The 21,940-nt window shown below is 37.1% G+C and overlaps 1 protein-coding gene across 1 annotated transcript in view; it reads left to right on the forward strand.

The window, feature by feature from the left end:
• Positions 1-21,940, forward strand: part of LOC120425444 (zinc finger protein Elbow-like) — a 34,681-nt gene continuing 12,741 nt past the window's right edge. Inside the window, exon 1 of the mRNA XM_039589977.2 lies at positions 1-1,391. Coding sequence (XP_039445911.1) covers positions 1,332-1,391 — 60 coding nt within the window. The 5' untranslated portion in view covers positions 1-1,331. The remainder of the gene's footprint in view (positions 1,392-21,940) is intronic.

Genomic DNA, 21,940 nt, shown 5'->3' on the forward strand with positions numbered 1-21,940 from the left:
TAGTAGTCGCATGTTTTTGTTAGTCGCTGTCAGTTATTGTGCGGGGATCGTTTAAGGGGCGCACAAATGTTATTAATCACCCTGCTGAGTAGCACCGGTTCTTCCTAGGTCTTCGTCGGTCCGTGGCGCTGCTCTCCGAGTCCGGCTTATTTCGTTGAACCCGTTTCGCCCGACCAGTCACAACACACAGTTCTGCTCGTGACCGACCACGCTGTGCAGTCCACGTGGAACGCCGCGCGCACGGACTCTACTCCCCAATGGACACACGATGGACAATGAAACCTAATGATGCTGAATGGTCATTGTCTCTTGAACGAGAGTGCTGCCAGTGATGCCAATGTGTGTAACGACGACGACGACGACGTGGACTCTCACGGGTTCGTTTATTGAAAATATGTGCGACCGCGAGAACCCGAGGAGCAATTGCCGCTGATATGAGATGATTGTTTTTATTGCCATCAACAATTGGCAGTTTATGGCTACATTGCTGTGGCACTGCTCCGGACTCACAACTGGAACGGATCCAACAACGTTGCGGTAGTGTAAAGCAGTAACATAAATTACGAACGTTTACTATCATGCCGCAATAAAACGTATAAAATACAGCAGCTAAATTGCTCAACGGAAAAACCTAGACGAAAAAATTACGGATTAATTTACATAACTTCAACTAAATGTGGATTTATTGCATCTAAATGGATATAAATCTAGCTCAGGGGATTATAATTCAGTGATTTATGTAGTTTTTATTCTGTGTTTCGCTTTGTTTTCGGCTGCCTCACACTCACCTACTTGCTGGATACAATGAGAAAAAATGAGATCCAGCGGAAAATATTGCTCTCCGCAGTGTGAATGAAATTATGGCCGTGATTACCACCGCTGCCGCTGCTGCTATGGATAAATTTATGTATTTTCCTTCGGGCTACAGTGCGCAGTGATTTTATGTTTGTGCTACATATCAAAGTGTTGTTGTGCTGTGTGTGAAAAATACGGTGCGATGCCAATTTATTGCGCGCGCCATCATCATCATCCTCCACCCTCTGAGCCTGTGTCTGCAATCACATGTCAGGCTGTGTGAAGTGAAAGCAAAAGTGACAACAAACAAATAACAAGCGAGGAAATCAGATTTATTACGGCACGCTGATTTACGGGAATTACTTCAACTTTACACAGTGTGCGCAGTGAGCTCGTGGTGTGGTCCCTGTGATAAGCGCATTAATCACCTGAAAGCAGCAAGCGAGTGAGAAAGTTCTCACGAATTTGTGCGAGGTGATAAAACCAGGACCAGGAGGACTACATCGCAGATCCAGGTGCTGATAACGGCCGCTACAATGTTGACGTCCAGCAATCAGTACATTCGACCGGAATACTTGTCTCCGTTGCCGAACACGGTGAGTTCATTTGAAACTGGTTTCAGATCTGTTTCGATTGTATCGCTATTTATGTCTGTTCCACTAAGGCGCCATCTTCATAAAAAGGGTCAATTCAAGAAAAACAATGTAAATGGGCTGACTTCGTAAACAAGCAGTCTATCCTCTCACGTCCGTAATGAATGAATTTTTATTAACCGACATTGGCTCATTTACATTGTTATGCTTGAATCAATAAGAGGCGAAATGTTACTCTCTAAGTTCGAGCTTTCAAAACAGGGTTTTATTTTTTCAAAAGATTTTATCAAAAAACAAGATTTATAATGATAATTATTATTTTGAACAAAATTTTCTTAAATTTTGGAGTTGAACTTTTCGAAGTGCCATGGTAAACTTCACAGCAACTGCCCAAAAAGTTTATCTCCATGTTGCCGTTTGACAGCTCGATACTTCCAAGGTATTGTTTCACAATCGCAAATAATTCTATTTGGGAGACAAAAATCTGATCCTAAAAGTTGTGTTGCCCTAACTGACAAATCCCTGTAAAGTAGTTTTTGCTTGTATGCTGAAAGCAATAGTTATGTCAATTCTGGAGTAAATTTTCAGAACAACCTATGTGTCAACCTATTAAACCAAATATCAATTATGCAAAGATGACAGTATAAAAACATATGCAAATGAAAAATAGCTTTCCCTTTGAAAAAAAAAAATTGTTCACGGAAGTCTAAATTTGTTTAATTTTTTCGTTGCAAATTAAATGCGGAATGAATTCAAAATTATATCGGTAATTTCGTAATACAAAAATACTAAAATGTTTGTTATGAAAATTTGGGTGAACCAGACTCTGGTTGATGTATTAAAAATAACCATGTAGTTTTAAACAAACTACAAAATTACTGCACATAACATGATTGATATAAAAGCGTTTCAATCAATCAAATTGCCATAAATGATACCTGAACGATAAGAAAGGCACGCTATATCAACAATAAACTCTATCCAACACGGCTGGGTCACTCTTGGGGGGTGTGTTCATCTTTCCAATCGTAACTCGATTCATTCTAATTAGCGAAATAGTAATCCATCCCTGTCCACGAGGTAGCGCAATTTTTTTAATGACACATTGCGAGTTGCTCTTGTTATTACCGGCTGGCATTTAGCTGCCGCTGGATCACTTGAACTGAGGCCAGAATGTCATGCTTCGCCGGGTTGGGTGAAGGGGAAAGGGGGGAGGGGCGAGGTGAACGGAACGGGTGCAACTGTCTGTCAGATGGCAGTTGGAGTGATTTATGGGATTGCCACAGCACATTTATTCCCGGGATCGTTTGTTATCATCCATCACGGCGACAGCAGAATGGCATACAGAGTGGGCCATCCGTTTCACTTTTCGTTCGAACTCACAAGAAGCGTCGAGCAATTGGGCTCCAGTGACGGCTACAAGTGAGCAGCAGCAGCAGCAATTGGGGGGCCACAGGAAGTGCTGATTAAAAATAATCAGTTTTTCAACTCCATTTCCAAATTACACTCGTCTACGCCTAATCATCGGTGGTGATTATGAACCATATAAATCATTCTTTATTACCCATTGTTTTGACGGACTAATCAGTCACATTTCACTTTATTATCATGGCGCAAAAAACTTCAATCCAATCGAAGTTCAACCTTCCAAACACATTTCCTGATTTCAAGTGCGTAGAAATTTGAAATCGCGGCGTTGCAAACAACGCTACCATAGAGTTTCCAAGTTTTTAACTATGAGAAAAACTGCGATCGGCCAAAAAGTTATTCCCATAGGTTTATAGTCCATGAAATTCCCTAACTTTTGGGTGTTGGAGGTTGTTGCAAAAATATATTGGGGTTTAAAAAAATCCATTTTTAGCCGTAATTTGCAGAAGCTATGAGAAAAAGGTCAAATCAATCCCGAATGTTAATGGCACATTTTGAAGTTCTTTAAAAGTCCTGTCGAGTGCAACTAAGAGAATTTAAATTGATTGAGTTTTACGGAAATGCGAGAAATTTTTTCTTGTTTTTTTTTAGCCTCAAACTTCAATTTTACCTCACATCCCTTTATCGTAGAGGGCTCATATTTGGCAAGAGTTTATCTCATGTATAGACAAACAAACGCTGAAAGTTTTCATCAAAATCGGAGCACCTCGATACGACCTGTTTCACATTGGTGAAAAACACGATCTCAATCCAACCAGTTTCAAAAATACAGTCCAGTCTCGAATTATCCGAAGTTCGATTTTCCCAAAGTGTGTAAGGGACTTCGGAGAATCGAATCATAAACCATTTTTTTTTAATTTTTAAAAGTAATTCAAATATTCGATTTCTACGACATTATTTCAGTTAAATTTGAATCAGGGGTGCCGAACCTTTTGTTTGATAAAAATTGAAAATGGAAAAAAAAATTTTTTTTAAGTTATTCTTACAATTTCTATAATTAAATTTATTCTAAAAATATGTTTTTTTTTTGCTAATTTCTTGACTCATTTTGCGAAATATTTAATATTTCAAATATATTTGCAGCAAACTTGTTTTCTGTAAAAATAATTTACTCTTAGATAAATAATTTAAACTACGAATTTCTTTACAATTTTTTTTACCTATTTGTTTTCTTAAAACTACATTATCATATTACCACACCAAGTGACTCAAAACAGAAAAACTGAAATTTAAAGAATCAAAACTGTAAGAAATCCAATATCCAAGTTTTTTTAATCGTATATTTCACAATTTTACAAAACTGATAATTATGGTTTTCTCGTCCCAGTTTTCAATTAAATTATTGATTTTGAAAACATCAATGCAGAAATGATAAAAATTAAATTCAAACATGAAGAATATTTAAATTTGAAACAAAAACATTGCTGAAGCAAAAAAGCTAGATGAGATCACAAGCTTATTTTCAAATCTAGACTCTAAATTTATTTATCGAATGTTTCATTAACAGCCTTAAGGGCCAATAAATAAACTATTTAGAAATGCCGTCGCGGGCCGGATGAAATGGCTTCACGGGCCGGATCCATCCCGCGGGCCGAGCGTTGGGCAGGCCTGATTTAAATGGTTGATTGTCTATTAAATTAATCTCAGCAATCAAAACTAAGACGACGAAAAAAATCGTGATTCGATTATCCGAAGTGATTTTTTTCCAAAGCTTTCGGAAAATCGAGGTTGGACTGTATATCTGTTTAAAAGTTAAAAAGTTCAACAAGAGATTATTGATTGAAAAATGACACCTTTATCTAATTTGGATTTTTTTTCAAAAAGATCAAACCATCCACATTAACGACCCCCGGGTCTTTTGTGGTCTCTATTGCAAGTTTCTGCTCGAACCTAGGAGTCCGAAGGCTTGAATGGGGAGAGCACCCAAACCTCTTTCTACTTCAAGGAACCTTTCAGCCCAGTGTTTGAACTGACGACCTTTGGATTGCGAGTCCAACCGCCGCCAGCGATTCCACCGGAGTGGGCTTGGTTTGGTGTGTTGTTTGTACTTATGGCATGGAGACGACTTCTACACCTGGAATGACTTAACGGCCTAACAACCAAGGCCGGGACCGACATTTTACTTCCTCATCCGATAGAAGGTTGCAGCAGATGGGAATCGAACCCAGAATCATCCGCTTACAAAGCGGACAGCGTAACCATTCGGCCACGCACTGCCTTTTTTAACTTAAATCGAACAAAGAACTCAAATAAATATTTTGGGCAACTTTTAGAAAAAATCTGACTGTCGCAACTAAAATATATGTTTGATTTTGGTTTTGTTAAGTACAAATCGGCAAAATTTTCTATAAATCAACAGATTTGTACCCATTATAAACTCTTGGGTTAGGGACCAAGTCTTCCCACTCTCCCCTATAGTTTCTGATTAACAATGTGATTATGAAAATAAGATTCGAATCTTCGTAATAAGCTATCGAGCTTAACACTTATTCACATTTGAATTATGTCTAACTTCCTCCTAACGGCCACTCAAACAACCTCTCATTCGGGAACTAAATGTTATTGACACAAATTAGCAGTGTCGTTGGCCGTTGTTGAACCTATCGTTTTCGTTCGTTCCACACCGGCCACCACCAATCCTGGCGGCAAAAGGAGATCAAATCTGACCGCCCGCTAAATTATGACCCATTAGAAACGTCTTTATAGGCACTAAGAGGATCAAATAAATTTTATATTCATAATCAGCGCGCATATATACGACCCATAAATTGCTAGCTTTTCAATCGGAACGTTTGGATCGGTTGGAAAAGTAGAATACACACGGCGCTCAAGCAAAGCTATTCTCTCAATACATTAGGGGCTTACTCCTGTGCTGCAAAAGGAGCTCTTGCTCTTGCTTGCATTCAGATTCGCGTGTAATTAATGGCCTGAGCCGACTCAGTGTCTTTTCTGCTTATATTTTACTCCGGAGACTGTTGAGGCAACTGAGCTGAGGCTACGCTGCGATATACGATTAAGTCTTTGGCTTTGGGGCCGACGCGACTCGATGCGCGAGCGCGGATTAATTGACGTGTTGATGATGTCGGAGTCGAAGAATTAACGTCCAATCGAACACTAATCGCTGACAGTATTCGGTCACGAGCAATAAATCATGACATGGCGGGCTCTGCGCTGCTATGAGACATTGTGGGGTCGCCTCGCCGCACACACAGCTCGGGTACCACCTTGACTCCGTTTGTCGGGCCAATTAAGTCAGTTGACATTCAACGCCGCCGCGCCACTTAGAGCCGAGATCAGAAGCGCGAGAAGGGAGCGGCAGTTGTGCTGGCAGCGGCGCAATAATTCAATCATATTCCCTAGCAAACTCGGCGAGCCGACCCAACTTGGAGAGCTGCTCAAAATGTGAGAAACCGTTTCTCAATTGACTGTAAAAAGTGATGATATCTTTGTTTGGATTGTACGTGGCGACGACTTCACCGACGACGACGTTCATGCCGAAAGGAAGACATTCATTAAATGCTGAAAATGACACGAAACGTGCAATTTCGAGCCACGATCGGAGAAGCAACATACCATAAATAACGCAAATAAAATTAATAAATAAATAAATTCAACAAACGAGCCCCTCTGCTGCGGTCGGTACTTTTTTTTTGCGCTGGCAAAACTACCTAGCGTTGGCCGCAACCAACAACGGACGGACGAGAGAAGGAAAGAGACCATGCCGAAAGAAACCCATGTTCCGACGGCCGCGCACCGCCCTGCGGCTCCAATCCCGTGTGCAATCATCAAGGTTGACTTTAAAAGAGACCATAAATTAGCAGATTACGGGGTAAAATATGTGAAAGCGTGTTTATAAATTATAATCACAATACCGGGGCTGGGGCACCAAAACGCGACTCATGCGAAAGTTACGTACGCCCGAGGGGTCGACCGGCGATGAAGGTGGCGTTTTGAGGAAAGCGAAATTAAGACCAAAGCACACCGCCCTCCTTAACCTATTAAGAAGCGGTAAAGTTGGTATGCGTTGTGGATTAGTTCTTACAGGAATATGGCAGGGTTGGCAAAAGTCCTGTCACCTCGATGGGGTTTGAAGGAAAAAAACTCTCAATCCAGTTTACCCGAGCAGATGGAAATAACTGGAAGTGTTAAAGTTCTGTTATTGTCTGGAGGTCAGGACTTTTCCTTAAAACATCCAGATTAGCTGTTATAGTAACACAAAACAATAATACAGCAATTCCCCACGAAAACAGCATGATTCAAAAAAAAGTTCTCCGATCGGGCTCAAAATTTTTCTGGTGGTTCCTTGGCCGAAATAATTTGATCCGTATTTTTTTGTTTGGCCATTAGGGTGACCTACGCCGTGTTAGGGTGGTCCGAAAAATTGTCTTTTTCGTCATTTTTCACAAAAACCACTTTTTTCAAAAAATCATTCAATCCGATTTTAGCTGTCTTAGACGCAAAAGAAAAGTGATTAGTTTGGCTGTTTGGGAAAAATAGTAAGAAGTTTCAAAAATCTAGCTTAACATTTGAAAAGGTCGTCATACTTAAAATGCTGTTTTGAAGGTCTCGGGACCAATGAGCCTATGTCTGAAAATATTTTTACCTGATTTCTCGAAAAAATTTACATAATATATCAGAAAATGGTGAAGTATTGTTTTCAATTTTCTTGGCTACAATTTTTCTAAATAAAAACTGGGTTTTTCGACGCGCCACGCGCAAAAATGGTAAAATTACGAAAACGGCCAAAAAACTTTTTTCGCTAAAACTGCGATAACTTGAAAATTTTAGCGATGACCTATACATGTTACGGTACCAAAATTTTCGTAATACGCAATTTTTGGTACCCTAACATGTATAGGTCATCGCTGAAATTTTGAAGTTACTCAGTTTTTATTTTCAAAAAATCGTATCTCAGAATATTGAAAACATAACTTCGTCATTTTTTGATATGTTATGTAAAACTTTCCGAGGAATCTGAAAAAAATATGTTTAGCCATAGGCTTTTTGGTCCCGAGACCTTCAAAACTGCATTTTAAGTTTTCATACGACCTTTTCAAATGTTGAGCTAGATTTTTGGAACTTCTTACTGTTTTTCACAAATATCAAAACTAATCACCTTTCTTTTGCGCCTAAGACAACAAAATCGGATGAAATGGCGCGGAGATATTTGTTTTTGCGAAAATCGACGAAAATTGTCATTTTTCGGATCACCCTAACACGGCGTAGGTCACCCTAATGGCCAAACAAAAATGTACGGGTCTAATTATTTCGGCCAAGGAACCCCCAGAAAAATTTTGAGCCCGATCGGAGAATATTTTTTTCGAATCATGCTGTTTTCGTTAGGAATTGCACAGCTAAAAAAGTAGTAATCCAGCTGTGTGTAAAAGGCCTGGGTTTAAAATAAATATTGCATTATTTTATGCAATTTTATGTGATTTTACACCCTGAAAGATGTAGCCCATCAGTATGGGAAACCTACTTGACCGAAATGTCAAGCTCATATATGCGTTTATCCTTTCAGCTCTTCATCGGTCTGATGGCCGAGTGGGCTAAGGCGCCAGTCCTTACGGTATGTGCTGGGTTTGAATCTCGTCGGTTGCAACTTTTTTTTTGTGTTTGCAAAAAATTTACATGCAGTGTTTAATATTAAATGTTTATTTTGACGAAGGTGATGTGCATGCTTTGGCATGCGATTTTACCATCGGATTTTTTGCTGTGTGCTGAATAGAGATATGTTTGTAAAATAACTCTTTCTGCTATCAAAAATAATTACAAGAAAATCCGATTACAAAGAAAAAAAAATTTCTTGGTAATTCAATTCGGTATTTCTGAGACATGTTATTTTTGCAATGGTTTTGAGTTTGATATTGTTTTCTAAATAATAGCTTATTTAAAAAAAAAATGATTGGTTCCAATCAAATATTGCATATTTTCAAATGTTGAATAAAATCAGTTAACATTGGCTGACGGCTTACAAACTTTGATCAATGCTCGAAAAATTGTGAAAATTATCTAAGACCACACAAAATATCCCCGTGAGCAAATCACCAAAAAAGTGATCATGAAAAATGTTTGTAAGTATCCAAAGCTCATGGAATAAAAAAATATATTGAAATATTCCGTTTTATACACTTAGATATTTTTCGTACGGTCAAATAATGTCTTTTAAAAAATTGTCAAAATTTCCCAATGTTCTAGCTATATAAAACAAAATAACAATAAATAACAAATTGGATTATGGACACTTTAATTTTTGAACAAATATTCGATTTTTTTAGGGGTATCAAAATAAAAAAAAATACAATTTTGAAATTCTCGGGTTTCAATGCAATAAAGCTTTCGCTTTGAGACGAAAAAAAAAATAACCATTTCAAAATACAAGAAAAATATCTTAATTTGGTATCCAATCAACGACAAGGTTTGCAATTAGCAATGTCAAAACAATACCTTAAAATCTGGAGCAATATTTAAAAAGGGCGCATAAGCATTTTGACAGCTATTTTTGCAAATTTAGAGGCAACAGGTAACTATTTAAAAAAACCCACAGCACATCGAGTTTTGTGAAAAAGTTAATTGTTGGCTTGGAATTTGCGAAATAGTTCCAGCTATCAAAACGCTTATCCGCCCTTTTCTCGCGTTGCTCCAGAAATGATATGATACCAAATATTGCTCATGCATAATCCTTAAGACTAATTTCACAGGGTTCAGGAATACCATAAATTGGTATTGATACCAGAAAAATGTGCCGGGACCCGTGGTGTAGGGGTAAGCGTAATTGCCTCTCACCCAGTCGGCCTGGGTTCGATCCCAGAAGGTCCCGGTGGCGTTTTTCGAGACGTTGGCCCCGGTCTACCTGCCTCGGTGGAGTCGCTGGTAGTCAATTCAAGGGTCGTCAGTTCGAATACCGGGGTGGATGGAAGCTAGATGTAAAAAGAGGTTTGCAATTGCTTCAACAATCAGGGTTTCGCATACCTACTTTCGAGTAGGAATCTCGCAATCGAGAACGCCAATGCAATGCTGTAGAGCGGATAATTTTTTTGTTTTTTTTTTACCAGAAAAATCTTTCTATTGAGATACAAAAATTACTCTCAGCACATGTTTCACCCATGGTCAAAAAAATAACAAATCGAAAAAAAAACAAACATGATAGCGCAAATAAATAGCTGATAAAATGATCAAATTCTTGGTGAAAATAAATGCCACACCAAATTCACACAAACAGTCAGCGTTAGCAAACAGTTCGGTGCGCTTTGCCTAGCGAAACACTTTAACTTCGACTTAATTAATTTACACAGCTAATGAGCAAACACAACCATAAATCCATTTGGCTCAAATTCGTGCGCATCCGCCTTAAGGCTCGCCGAGATTCCGTTTGTCGTTGTTGAGCTGGGGCGGCCAAGATGAAATGTTTGACGGTCAATAAATTTTGATTAATCTTCTGCGTCGCCGTCACCACGACCGACCGCGAGCAGACAAGCTGGCAGTTTTGTTTTTCGCTGATGGCAGTTAATCTGGTGTATGTTCCTTTGAAAGCACTAATCTCAAATCTCGCCGAGAGCATTCGCTGAGCCGCGGCTTTGATGTTTGTGTGGCAATCTTGTCACGATGCCAGCAGCAGCAGCAGTTTGAGAATAAATAAAAGTCTAATCCTTCGCCATGCAGCAGTTAACACGTTCGCCCCACCACGCCACGGCCAGTAAAAAGAGTCGAAACATTAGGCGAAGGTTTAATTCGCCGTTAAATTAAGTCATGTTGCTGTGAGTTATTTGAAACGCCCGCTTCTAACCGAAATTCCGACGATTCTGGGAGAAAGAAAATATAGAATGCCTTTCAACGGAAGCGTAACAAATGTCTTTCAAGCTCAATTTATCCGTAACAGTTAGCCGTAAATTATTTATGAGCTTTGTCGGGCAGATACAGTCCGTTGCAAAAAGTTGTCAAATATAAATTTTCTAGCTTTACTTATAACCCTTTTCGACAAAACATTAAACCCAACTGGCTGAACTGATTTCAGAACAGAGAACGCTGACGATTGGGTCGTCGAGTTAATCGAGGTGCAAATTATTTATATTAGACTTCAAAATGCGCGAGTGTTTTAGTGCTTAAAAATACATTCCCTTAGCATCGTAGCTCGAAGGGCTCGACGTTAGGTTTATATGATAAAAGTCCTCCCCATAGCATTGTAGCTCGGGAGGCATCGAAAAACCAATACCTTATCCAACTAACAAAACGAAAAGAAACATATCATTCAAGTGATGCTTGGATGAGACGCTGTGGATTCAACGGTCTCATGCGGTGTCGTCAGGAATGGAACTAATAACTCCATGTCTGAAGAGTCTGCAAATTCAAGTATTGGTCTAACATTCCTCCTTTTTGTTGAACTGCCGGCTTCTTGGGAAGGCGATAATATTGACTAATAAAGTAGGGATCTTCAGGGGATCTGTCAATAACGGAGTAGCAACTCATTTGGCAGTCAACCATGACCATGCTCATGCGCAGACTTCACGACCACTGAAATGAAAAAAAAAAAACATTGCCACAGATTTTTTTTAAATCGTTAATTTCAGAGAATTACTCAAGCTGCAAAAAGTTTCAGGATTACTACAAGAGATCTTCAAGACACCTACAGCATGTATTATCATGATTTGTTTTTATTATCATACATTTATAATATTTTCAAAGCATTTTTTCTTTATGCATAATAGAGAGAGACTTTGTTGATCTAAATCATATTTTTTTATTTATTTTCCCTATTATAGGCTTTTTCTAGAGACTGAGTGTACATTAACTTCTCATGAGGAGAAACCTCTTTCTAGATAAATTTAGGGTTCGGCCTTGCGGAGGAGTGTAGCATCACCTTGCTGATGAAGCTATTGAATTAAATTCTCGTTCGTCTGGTTACGCCTTCACCGTGTTGCGCGGTAATAATTATTGATGAATTTCACCATTAACACACCGAAACGATTCAAAACTCGCACAGTCAGCCATTCAATCAGTCAACCAGTCCCGTCAGGCAGTGTCGAGAATGATTGGACTGGCTTGGTTCTCGACTGCCGCCAACAAACTGTTGGCAGGGTCGGCCGCTGCTGCTTTCGGTTTGCCCGCGCCACCAAATGAATATAAATGACGAATTAATGAAATAATTTATTCTCACAGCTCATTTCTGGGGTCTGGAAGTGAGCGGTAAAAATGGCAATATTTTTGTAAACACCCATAAATCATATGATTTATGACCGCTATTCATTAAAACAAATTGGTTTCGCCACAGATAATGACAGTTGGGTCGTTTATTTTAATTCATGCCGTGGGATACAACAATGGGAAATCGATAACAGAAACGGGGCCCAACCCATCATCATTGGGCAGCAGCGTGGCTTTGGCACAATTGGTCGAATGAGACTTTATTTTCGATAAAGCGGCATAAATCATCGATGGGCCTCTGTTCGATTCTTAAGCACCAATTCATCTGGCTTAATAATTGTTTGAAATTGTGAATTAATGATTTTCTAGCCTGAAAATTGAAAATCATGTATACCTCAAAGCAATAGTGGTGTTTTTTTACTAAATTTGTTAATAAATACGTACCGTAAACTGTAGTGACATTGGTAGGATTTCATTTTTTTATGTATCCTCCAACTGGTAAGGTTTTTTTTTCAAGATTATTATTTTTAAAACATGTACTGGGGTAGACCACACAAGGTTGATGCACTATTTTTTGAAAAAAAGTCAATTCGTTACTAGTATTATTATTTATGTAAGCTTATTTACTATCCTGGCTGTTACCATCCATATCACTACACTGAAAAATATAAAAAGTTTTCTGTTATGAGCAGTGTAATTAGGCTTATATTAGTGAGCCCATATCTACATTCAATTGAAATGCTGTAAAAGACATTTTTTGGGAAATCGGACGAGCTCTCCGGTAAAAATATTTACATAACTGAAAAATCAAGTCCGTCATATAGAAATGGTTAAAACCCTTATTTGTTCAACACTTTTATTTTTAAAACCGCTGTATCTTCACAAGGATTGAACTTAGGACAATGGTCCAATATGGGACTTTTAAGTAAAATTGTCTGGAAAATCAATTCCAACAATCGACTTTTTGAAATTTCTTACGATAAACACTTTTGGTAAATGATTTTTGTAATTTGTCAGGAGAGCAAAAAGAAAATCGTAACATCATCTAGAAACCGGGACCCGTGGTTTAGGGGTAAGCGTGAGTGCCTCTCACCCAGTCTGCCTGGGTTTGATCCCAGAAGGTCCCGGTGGCATTTTTCGAGACGAGATTTGTCTGATCACGCCTTCCGTCGGACGGGAAGTAAATGTTGGCCCCGGACTAACCTGAAGGTTAGGTCGTTAGCTCAGTCCAGGTGTAGGAGTCGTCTCCCTGGGTCCTGTTTCGGTGGAGTCGCTGGTAGGCAGTTGGACTAATAATCCAAAGGTCGTCAGTTCGAATCACGGGGTGGTTGGAAGCTAAAGTGTAAAAAGAGGTTTGCAATTGCCTCAACAATCAAGCCTTCGGACACCTAGTTTCGAATAGGAATCTCGCAATCGAGAACGCCTAGGCAATGCTGTAGAGCAGCGATTCTCAACCTTCTTCTAGGCCGGTACCCCCTGCCATGTAAATCAAGTAGGCCCGGTACCCCCGTTGAGAATCGCTGCTGTAGAGCGAATAATTTAATTTGATTTGATCTAGAAATTTAATATATGAAATGAACTGTGAAATTCATGATTTGAGCTTGAATTGCTCAAAAACTAAAGTGTGGTCTTAAAAAGTATATCAACGTCACTTAAGTGGTCTGGGTTGCCAGATCTTCTACGAATTGAGAAAACATTTGGAAGGTCTATAAATTACCTATCCCACCGAGTATTTATCGATAGATCAGATGATGGATCATGACATAGTTTCAAATTAGTTAGTTCCAGCTTTAAAAACACATAGATACGTACCACATAAGTGGTCATAACTTTGAGCAGGGTTCGCAGATCTCAATTTTTAAAAGCTTTATTGTTATTTAAGTAAATTATATTTTTGTATAAATGTTTTAGCACATTTTTTAGCTAAACTGTAATATGGTCAACCTCAACTCTTCAAACAAATATTAAAATTTCATACCATGGTTTCAATATTTAAGAGTGAAAGTTGCAAAATAGAATGGACAAAAGAATACAATTTCAAGTCAGTTCAATTCCTCCGACATTTCATGTAATCTTTTTTTCTCTCGGCTATGATTTTCTATGATAAAAAAAAAGTCATTAGAGTCTAAAAAGTTCATAAATTTGGAAAACCGATTGATTTTAACATATTGTAGTTGGGCTGTACAATTCCATAATATCAAATATCAAACAAGTTTAATAACAAATTCTTATATTTTTTAGCGAAATCCCAACCCCAAACGACGGCTTTCCTGCTTGGAGGGTGACCCCAAATGGACCTGTGAGTTGTAGCTGCAATCAGCGAAAATGCCACCTAGTGTGAAAATGTTGGCGATCGCTGAAAGATTGCGCGCCCTCGCTAAAGACGCGAATATGATCGCGTACCGGGCGCGCTCATTGGCGTGGTCAATATTTCATCCATTCTACCTCTGGCCACTGCGCACACTACAATGGCCACAAACCGTGGGACTCCAAGTCCTCTCCGGAAGCCTCGTCGCCAGCATCGTTTATCCAATAATTTATACGGCAGAGATTTCAATAAAATCTATTAATATATTGCAGTTTTCTACCGTTGAATGTGCCACATTAAAAGCTATTATCAATAAATTATGGCCGTATATATTATTTAAATGCGATGTTTTATGGCTTTTGTATGCAAAGGGTCTCGTCGTCTCGGTTTCGCACACATACACACAGACACTCGCACGGCAGAATGGGTGTCGGTTTGTGTGTCGGTGTGTGCTTTATGCACTTCTCGTTCACAAACCAGACAATATCGAGTGGTTAATGTATTGTGTATTATTGATATTGCGCTTTTGTGCGGATTATGTTTCCTCCGTTCGCCGCGCGTGTTGTCGTTTGTGTGGATTTTCCCCCGCAGCCGCCGCCACCGTCGTTATTGCACTAACCAGCAAAAGTCAGTGGCAGCTTGTTGTTTGCACCAACCCAAAGCGCTTTTAACAACTTATTCCGACCGCAGCAGCAGCATGCTTGTGGAGTGCGAATGTGTGTCAGTAGTAAGGCTTGGGCGATTTTCAATTTGTGTTTCAATTAAAAAACGAACGTGCATAACATGTTCCATACACCGCATAAATTATTAAAAGTCATAAATAATGCGAAATGCTGAACAAATTGTCGGAATTGCTTTGCATTCTGTTGCCGACGGAATGTTTGCGTGGTGCAGAAAACTATGACTTGCAGGGCCTTTTTTGCCGCAACTTGGGAGTAATATTTGAAAAGCCAAAATATCGACCTATTGGTCACACAAAAGCTGCGGGTCTGACAGCTAAACTTCGAGGCTGTAAATTGCAGTCAACACACATTTTATGGCAAATTAGGCTCTAAAACAAGCCTCGAGATACTATCACCGTCAACGTTACATGCCATAACGAGTGATACGTGTGCTAATGTTGTTGCAGCGAGAGCTGAGCACCTCCAACATAACGCTTGTGAAACGTGATGTCAATCAAACCACTCACACGCAGCTTAAAATGTTCACAGACACGATCTGTCGGGATAGGACGGGGTGTCTCTTTGTTATGTTTATGATTTTGTTGTTTTTATTTTAATTCTATAAATTTAAAATCAAACAAAGATATGTTTTTGACGTAAATAAATTCCCAAAATGTGGTAGAGTTTGATACACCCTAGCAGATATGCCAATCCCGTTAGAATTGATTAAATTTCAGCTTAAGTGTCTAAAATTTGTTCAAACAAGCCTTTAAAATTCCTATTCATGTAAATTCGGTCAAAATAACTCTCCAGTTTTCCGATCTTTTCGAAAACAATATTTTCAAAATTTTCAAACGAAGACTAACATTTTAAAAGGGTTAAATATTCAATATTACGCCCTTTTGAGATGTTAGTCCTGATTTGAACATTTAAAGAATATTGTTTTCGAAATCATCGGAAAATTTCACGAATGTTTCATATTTTAACATTTTTAATCGGACCATTTGTTGCTGAGATATCGACGTTGGAAAATGGTGGGTTGTTTGGGTGAGACTTAGAAAACATCAATTTTCCTGTTTTTAAACATTTTCATTGCAATATCTGAGCAACTAATGGTCGTATCAACAAACTTTAAAAAGTAAAAGTTTAGTGAATTTTCTCAGCATTTCAAAAATATTTTTTTCGAAATTTGCATTAATTTAAAAAAATGAAAAACTGCGACTAATTTCAAAAAAGTAACCTAAAAATGGCTATAACTTGAAAACGGTGCACTTTATCAAAATTTCGCTGAAGTACTTTTTGATTGCAAAATTTATTTTTAATTTCAGTATAAATATTTAATTCAGTATTAATTCATAAAACTCATAACTCGGTCAAACATTTTTGGCACAACCTGGAAATTCCTGCAAAGTTGGCATTTAATGTCCCCTAAAACATTACAAAACAAAAAAATTAGTGATTTTAGTCAAGTGTATATTTTTTTTACAGATTTTTGAATTTTCATACATCATTTTTGTATGGACAGCTGCCTAATTTGTATGGAAAATTATATGGACAAACTAATGATGCAAAATGGCTTCTTTGGGCATACCGAATGCACCAAAAAAGTTTAGGCCTGATTAAAAAATACAAAAAAATCAAATGACCAAAATCTCAGAGAATTGCTCATGTGCAAAATACGACACCTTGTTAAACATTCCATAGTAATTGATTACAGTCAAACACCAACACAGATATAATATAATTATATAATATTGTATAATTGTTTTTAAAGTCCTTTTATCATTTTATTATTATCATCAGCGTCGTGAAAAATGCTCGCTTAGAATACGACCTACCAGGTTTGCCGATTTTTTGCTTAGACTCAATGTCTTTTTTCTTTTCATAAACAATTTAATTTTCTTCTTCTTAAGATTCTTTTTACTAAAACTTTTTAAGTCAAATTTAAGTTCAGCGACTCTCAACCAGTCTGCCTGTGTGGATGATTTGAATCCATGCACTGGATTATGAATAGTGGGGTCGCCGGTTTTAATCCCGAGGCGGATAATATGTGTACACTAAAACCCCCGAATACGCCCAGGCGTGTATTTTGTCGATTTCTCTGGAACAACGCAACATTTTTGCGTTCTTTTGAAAGCAAATGATCCTTCTTGCGCAGATCTACAAATTGATTTTGGTGTAAATTTAGGTATTCGATGCCCTCTTCATGTGCCGTGCCTTTACACTTAGGTTAAAACATGTACGATACACGCCGTTAAATCGGTCGCTAAACTTGGATTTTGTGTCAATAAAACCTTCCGATATCGAACTTCGCATAAGAGTTTGTTTACCGAGGGGCACTTTTCTGTTGGTCATATAGGACGAAAATATATGAATACTTTTAAATTTGGTCCCTTCTTATCCTACTTAGTTAAATAACCACCCTACCAAAAACCCGTTCGACCACCACGAATACTATAACTGACAAGATGTCTAGCAGTAGCAGCAAAAAAATAATGAAAAACATTTCAACTCCACTGGTCCGCACTTTAATTGAATTACACACGAAACGTATCAATCAAAATGTGTCAATTAACGTAACTAGATTTTTACGATCATAATAAGTAGATACCGATACGACGGGGCGGCATTCATGCTGCTACAGGGCTCAGCGGACCGACAAGCGACTGTGAAACGCAGCACTGCTGAATTAATTAGCATCCAATTTGAGCCATGATCACGATATGCGGCCATAGCCAGTCAGTTTGGCCTACTACGAAGGTGCAGCGGTACCGGTGGTGCATGCAACCAAATGCACCGAATCGAAGGAGATCGTGTCAAAGCAGGCGGTTTTTTTTTGGTGCCACCACCCCACCAACCATCGCCGGACTAGCTATCGGATCCAAGCAGGCCTTGCCCACCATGGAGTTGCTCCCAGTTGCTGCCAGCGAATAAACCACTTCAAGGTGTTTCACGACCGACGTAAATCTTGTTTTTGGTATTATATTTTCATTTTCATAAGTCATAAATTAACGTTTACGATGACAGCTGAAAGGAAAATTTAACCGCGCAACCTTTTGGCGCATTGCTGACGGTTATTATAAATTGAACATCGTCAGGAAGCTGCGCTACTTTGTACGATCGGATGATTTCACTGCTGAGTTAGTAGGGGGAATGTGCCTATTTTGTTCTCACTCAGCTTATCAGAAGTTTAGCGTTGAACTATATTTCTAGCTGAAAGTGTTTTCTCTTTTGCTAATAATTAATCCAAGCTTAACAAGGTAGTGGATTTTCCCTATGATATTGGATTAAGAACAATATGTAAAGTTTGAATGTTCACATATAGGATGATTCAAATATGGCTGTTTGAATACTAATGTAGGATTGAATTGTGTAGGACATGCCTGCAAAAACTGAAATTTTGTATAACATTTAAAAACAAATAAAACTGTAATTAAACATCAGAGCAATTCCAGCCCAAAACAGTAATTTTTTTTGGTACTTTTTTCTCGACCCTCCTCCAATTTCAATGAAACTTTGTAGACATGTTATCCTAGGCATATATAAGCCATTTTTGTGTATATGGAGCCAGTTACACTCGATAATGACATTTGAGAAGGGCATAAGTGTTTTCAATATTTTTGTATTTCGTAATTTAAATATTGCTATATCTCGAAGCCGTTGCATCGTATCAAAAAGTGGTCAAAGGCAAACTTGTAGGAAATTTGACGAACTTTCCGAAAAAAATACACTGAAAGAAAAAAACACTCCACTTTTATAAGATTTTTGATTTTGAAGTTTAAAAGTCAAATTTGAAGGTGAGCCCACGATTTTTTTTCGTTCAAAATTTTTGTGAAAATAGCCTAAGATGTTACAAAAAGACTCACGAAAAATGCAGGATGGAGCAACTCCCCTAAAAAAATACAAAAATCATTTACTGAAACTGTTTTTTGAAAAGTGCTCTAAACGTCAAAATTTTCAAAATCCGAGTACAGGAATCGATTCTCCAGACAATTTTACATAAAAGTCTCCATATTGACCATTGTCCTTAGTCCAATCCTTGTGAAGTTACAGCGGTTTTAAAAATAAAAATGTTGAAAAAATAGGTTTTTTGATGGTTTTTGGCAATTTCTATATGACAGACTTGATTTTTCAGTCTCGAAAATATTTTTACCGGAAAGCTCGTCCAATTTCCCATAAGTTTGTCTTTGACCACATTTCAATTGGATGTATGGGTTTGCAGATATAAGCTAATTTAATATCCAGGTTACTATACTACACTGAAAAAATATTATGTTTTCAGTTTTGAGCAATGTTATTAGCTTATATCGATAAGCCCATACATCCAATTGAAATATGGTCAAAGACAAACTTATAGGAAATTGGACGAGCTTTCCGGTAAAAATTTTTTTGAGACTGAAAAATCAAGTCTGTCATATAGAAATTGCCAAAAACCATCAAAAAACCTATTTTTTCAACATTTTTATTTTTAAAACCGCTGTAACTTCACAAGGATTGGACTAAGGACAATGGTCAATATGGAGACTTTTATGTAAAATTGTCTGGAGAATCGATTCCTGTACTCGGATTTTGAAAATTTTGACGTTTAGAGCACTTTTCAAAAAAACAGTTTCAGTAAATGATTTTTGTGTTTTTTTAGGGGAGTTGCTCCATCCTGCATTTTTCGTGAGTCTTTTTGTAACATCTTAGGCTATTTTCACAAAAATTTTGAACGAAAAAAAATCGTGGGCTCACCTTTAAATTTGACTTTTAAACTTTAAAATCAAAAAATCTCATAAAAGTGGAGTGTTTTTTTCTTTCAGTGTATTTTTTTCGGAAAGCCCGTCAAATTTCCTACAAGTTTGCCTTTGACCACTTTTTGATACGATGCAACGGCTTCGAGATATAGCAATATTTAAATCACGAAATACAAAAATATTGAAAACACTTATGCCCTTCTCAAATGTCATTATCGAGTGTAACTGGCTCCATATACACAAAAATGGCTTATATATGCCTAGGATAACATGTCTACAAAGTTTCATTGAAATCGGAGAGGGTCGGGTACAACCGATTCCCTATTTGACATGGAATTGCTCATCATCTACAACACTGATTCCTCACTGATGGAGCTCAGTACTCATTTTTGAGAAATTCTTTTTCTAAAATTTAAAAAAAAATCAGTCTATAAAAAGTTCAGGGTCTCAAGTCTCCTGCAAAGTACTATTTTCGATAAGTGATTGTATTAATAGCGAAACAGAAAAAATGCAATGCAGTGTAACGGTTATAAAGTTTACCAAGCAACTCAAGCTTTAAAAAGATGTTGAGTGACTCAGCCAAACTATTTACTCTATTTTTCATTTATTTGATTTCTTTTTATTTTTTTTACAGCGAGTTTCAAATATTTCTCAAATGCTTTCTTTAACTTGCAAAGAAAGTTTTAACTGCAAAGCACATCAACGAAAGACTGGTGCAAATTAAGAATCAAATATATTTTAAATATTATAAAGTAACAATCATCTGACAAACTTTGCGTTTATAAAAATCAGTTTATTAATAAAGTTTCATTAACAAGTGCATGTGAGCAGTTCTCTAGGATTTCGGTCATTCGATTTTTTTTGTATTTTTTAATCCGACTGAAACTTTTTTGGTGCCTTCGGTATGCCCAAAGAAGCCATTTTGCATCATTAGTTTGTCCATATAATTTTCCATACAAATTTGGCAGCTGTCCATACAAAAATGATGTATGAAAATTCAAAAATCTGTATCTTTTGAAGGAATTTTTTGATCGATTTGGTGTCTTCGGCAAAGTTGTAGGTATGTATACGGACTACACTGGAAAAAAATAATACACGGTAAAAAAAATTTGGTGATTTTTTATTTAACTTTTTAACACTAAAACTTGATTTGCAAAAAAACACTATTTTTATTTTTTTTTATTTTTTCATATGTTTTAGAGGACATAAAATGCCAACTTTTCAGAAATTTCCAGGTTGTGCAAAAAATCATTGACCAAGTTATGAATTTTTTAATAAATACTGATTTTTTCAAAAAATCGAAATATTGGTCGCAAAAAATTTTCAACTTCATTTTTCGATGTAAAATTGAATTTGCAATCAAAAAGTACTTTAGTGAAATTTTGATAAAGTGCACCGTTTTCAAGTTATAACCATTTTTATGTAACTTTTTTCAAAAATGTCGCAGTTTTTAATTTTTTAAATTAGTGCACATGCTTGTCTACTTTTGAAAAAAATATTTTTGAAAAGCTGAGAAAATTCTCTATATTTTGCTTCATCGGACTTTGTTGATACGACCTTTAGTTGCTGAGATATTGCAATGCAAAAGTTTAAAAACAGGAAAATTGATGTTTTCTAAGTCTCACCCAAACAACCCACGATTTTTCAATGTCGATATCTCAGCAACTAATGGTCCGATTTTCAATGTTAAAATATGAAACATTTCTGAAATTTTCCGATCTTTTCGAAAACAATATTTTCAAAATTTTGAAATCAAGACTAACATTTTAAAAGGGCGTAATATTCAATGTTTGGCCTTTTTAAAATGTTAGTCTTGATTTGAAAATTTTGAAAATATTGTTTTCGAAAAGATCGGAAAATTTCACAAATGTTTCATATTTTAACATTGAAAATCGGACCATTAGTTGCTGAGATATCGACATTGAAAAATGGTGGGCTGTTTGGGTGAGACTTAGAAAACATCAATTTTCCTGTTTTTAAACTTTTGCATTGCAATAACTCATCAACTAAAGGTCGTATCAACAAAGTCCGATGAAGCAAAATATAGAGAATTTTCTCAGCTTTTCAAAAATATTTTTTTTAAAAGTGGACAAGCATGTGCACTAATTTAAAAAAATGAAAAACTGCGACTTTTTTGAAAAAAGTTACATAAAAATGGCTATAACTTGAAAACGGTGCACTTTATCAAAATTTCACTAAAGTACTTTTTGATTGCAAATTCAATTTTACATCGAAAAATGAAGTTGAAAATTTTTTGCGACCAAAATTTCGATTTTT

This window comes from Culex pipiens, chromosome 2 (genome assembly GCF_016801865.2).
Source record: "Culex pipiens pallens isolate TS chromosome 2, TS_CPP_V2, whole genome shotgun sequence".
NCBI classification, from domain to species: domain Eukaryota; kingdom Metazoa; phylum Arthropoda; class Insecta; order Diptera; family Culicidae; genus Culex; species Culex pipiens.